The sequence below is a fragment of the Danio aesculapii genome, chromosome 7 (genome assembly GCF_903798145.1).
Source record: "Danio aesculapii chromosome 7, fDanAes4.1, whole genome shotgun sequence".
In the NCBI taxonomy this organism is placed as follows: domain Eukaryota; kingdom Metazoa; phylum Chordata; class Actinopteri; order Cypriniformes; family Danionidae; genus Danio; species Danio aesculapii.
In genome coordinates, this window is record NC_079441.1 from 3,679,243 (window position 1) to 3,682,874 (window position 3,632).

General features: G+C 38.2%; 1 protein-coding gene across 1 annotated transcript; it reads left to right on the top strand.

Annotated features, from left to right (window-relative positions):
- The first annotated feature begins 918 nt into the window (after positions 1 to 918).
- Positions 919 to 3,309, top strand: LOC130232592 (macrophage mannose receptor 1-like). Its single transcript, XM_056462571.1, has 4 exons — positions 919 to 955; positions 1,048 to 1,407; positions 1,832 to 2,170; positions 2,327 to 3,309. The coding sequence occupies exons 1-4, from the start codon at positions 919 to 921 to the stop codon at positions 2,686 to 2,688; spliced, it is 1,098 nt and encodes a 365-aa protein (XP_056318546.1). The 3' UTR covers positions 2,689 to 3,309.
- Positions 3,310 to 3,632: the final 323 nt, after the last annotated feature.

The window sequence follows — 3,632 nt, forward strand, 5'->3', positions numbered from 1 at the left end:
GAGAATATGATACACAGTTTAACAAAATTAATTCACGCCTCCTCCTGAAGTGACGTGCGATGCATTAAAACATTGTTTTCCAGCCACAGCCGAGCTTCATTCTCCAAATGTATAGTTTGTCTAAAGCGATGTATACAAACTATATAGTATACTATGAGCAGGGATACAATCAGCCAGCGCAGTCGTAGCTCCATGGTAAAAAGTGACATTTTGTGTCTGTCGGTTTGTTTACTTGCGGGAGTTCCATTGGCATTTCCCCGCATGTGAATTCTGACCAATCGATAAGCAGTTTAGAGATTATGTTCAACAACATCTGGCCAATGAGAGATGTGGATTTTGTCAGATGACTGCAATTGCAAATGCTACAATTTAACCAGTCTGATCAGAGGTCAGCACAATTAAGCTAGTGTAGCTTTCAGGGTATAGGAGATTCATTTGCATCAGCTCTAGGCTCTGGGTTTAGACAGCAGTGTTCATCAGTATAGTCACCTGTGCTTCATGACTAACCTTCAGCTCATACCATAGACAAAAGCATAAAAAAACTCTAGTCACTATCATGGTACAAGACCCAGAGAATGTGACTAAATAATGTTTATTTATTATTACATTGTGCATGTTTCATGTTTACTGATACTGACACAAATGTCATGATGCAAATAAGGGGAAAATAATGGAGTAAAAGCACATATAGAGGAAGTGAAATGTGATTTGAATAACAGATGAGAGCAGATATAGAATAATCGCAGCAGACAGAAACATCAGACTGAGGACAGAAACACACCCGCTCTGAGGTAAGAACTACACACATGTACTGTCATTAACCAATGTTGTCTCGATGACTGTGAATCATGTTATGATTCTGTTTATTCAGTGATTGTTTTGAAAGTAATTGAGTTTATCAATGTTTCTTCCTCAGAAATGGCTCAAACTCTATATTTCCCTCTTCTCCTCATTGGTGAGTGTGTTTGTAGTTTTATTCATGGTTTATAGTTTCATTAGGTTTGACTCTCTTCTGAAAAACATTAAAGCAAAGTGTCTCTTTCACAGCTCTCTGCTCCATATCTGAATGTGTTCAGCGTCAGTATCACTTTATAAATGAGACGAAGAACTGGACTGAAGCGCAGAGATACTGCAGAGAGAAATACACAGATCTGGCCACCATTGACAACATGAATGACACAACTGAGCTGATGAAAAGTGTGAACGATGGAGGTAATCAGTATATCTGGATTGGTCTTCAGAAGACGAGTGTTTATAAATGGCATTGGTCTTCAGGTGATCCTGCGCTCTTTCTGAACTGGCATTCTGGACAACCAGACGACAGCTGTAATTGTACTGTGATGAGAAATGGACAGTGGTTTAATAAGGAATGTAGTAATAACACTCCTGTCTTTATCTGCTACAACAGTGAGTACAAACCACTACTGTAATAAACATTCATTTAACAAAAGATGCTTCAAACAGAAATTTAAATGTGACAAGAGTAAATAGTAAAAAAAAAGTTGGAATAGTAAAAAGTTGGAACTAATTTGTTATTGTGGCAGATGTTTGACAAACGCAATATCAACTGAAAAGGCAACCATAAAAAGAGATGTTACAGAAATTATAGTAAAATATATTAGTCTTATTATAATATAGTATAACCATAATTCAAAGACTTAAAATAGTAATCATAGTAATATTAATAACATGAACTCAAATTAACTTTTTATCACAAAGGATTTCCTTGATTTTTTTCTAAAATTGTACTGCTGATTCTGTTCATGTATAAAGCATACAGCAGAATATGAATAAACTAATAAAACAACATTTTAAATTGATTTTCCTTAAGTGAGCACAGGACTGGTGTTTGTCAATCAGAACATGAACTGGACAGATGCTCAGAGTTACTGCAGACAGAATTACATTGATCTGGTCAGTGTGAGGAACCAGAATGAGAATCAACAGCTGGAGAAGTTCATTAAAGACAGTCGGGCATTTGGATCTGAAGTCTGGATCGGTCTGTTCAGAGACCCATGGCAGTGGTCAGATCAGAGCAACTCCTCATTCAGATACTGGGCTGCTGATTTTAAAGATTTTGCATACAGTGCAGCGATTCAACCAAACAAACAGGGACAATGGGGTGACTACTCTAGTAATTACCACCAGTTTCCCTTTGTGTGTCATGAAGGTGAGCAGATCCTCCAAACACACTCAATCCATCATCAGCTCCAGATCTCTTAAAGTTGACTCTACATGTCTGACATGTCAAATTCCTCCACAGTGTTTGTTCTGCATGTTGTTTTTGATCAGTCTCTCTCTAGTTTCTGCTTTGTTTTGTCTCCAGATAAACTGATTGTGATCCAGCAGAATCTGTCGTGGTCTGAAGCTCTGAGATACTGCAGACAGAATCATGTGGATCTGGTCTCGGTTCAGTCAGTGGAGATGCAGCGTCGTGTGATGAACGTGGTTAAACTGGCGTCTACTGAGGCGGTGTGGTTGGGTTTACGTCACTCCTGTGCTTTGGGCATCTGGTTCTGGGTGAGTGGAGAGACCGTGTGCTATCAGAAATGGGCTCCAGGGAACGGCACATCAGAGGAGGACTGTGAGCCCACAGTGAGATCTGGAGCAGTTCAGTCTGGAGGAAATCAGACCTGGATCAGCCGTCCTGAACCTGACAGACTCAACTTCATCTGCACAAACTACTGAGAGTGAAGAAGTAAGAGGATGAATGTGTTCATTTATCATTAAAGTAATAATTTTACATTAAATCTTCAACTTCAACTAATGCTTTATGATAGTGATGAGCATATCTGAAGAGCAGCTTTGTGGGGATTTGAAATCTTTCTGAAATTACACTGTTAACACTGGGTTATTTCAACTCAAATTGGGTAAAATATAGAGAAACTCAAATGTTGGTTCAATAAATTAATAATAAACAAGCAACTGAGTTTATCCACATTTGATTCAAAATTGAGTTGGAATAACATTTTTAGTGTATTGTGATTTCATTAAGCTGACAGTCGTGTGATTTCATTGAATGACGCTTTGATATTTCATACGATATGCAAAATGATTAGAAATTTCAGTGCTTTGTCACTTGTGAGTGAAGCTTCTGTGGACCCATGTCCATATACTCAATATCTGGCATCTGATCAGTTTTATACATGAGTTTTCTTAATTTCTTGTGTTTTACTGATCCCTGTATGATGGTTATAGGCATGATGGGTAATTATTTTCCACCTATAAAGTTGTCTTTATTATTTCTATCATGTCTTTATATTAAAATGACTGGTTGAATGTGAATCACTGAGCGTTATGTACATTAAGTTGGTACATTAAATATATACAATCCTTTTGTATTATGAAATGTATCACAAACACCAGCTGAAATAAACATGTAAAACTGGAATTTTTACCTCTTTCAAGAGTTCACACTTCTCAGATGATTGAGTATTAAGCGTGTTTGGCATGCTGTCCCGGGAGAGAGCCCTGAGTTTATAAGATCCTCGAGCCCAGGGCTCCCTCCCGTTTGCAAGGCGAGAGGGGAGTTTGAGCTCAGGTAGATCTTGAGAACTCCCCTGCTGTAATAACCAATGAACAGCCAGTGGTTGCTCTTAAGAGTTGCTCTTAAGAGATAGCTACTTACTAGG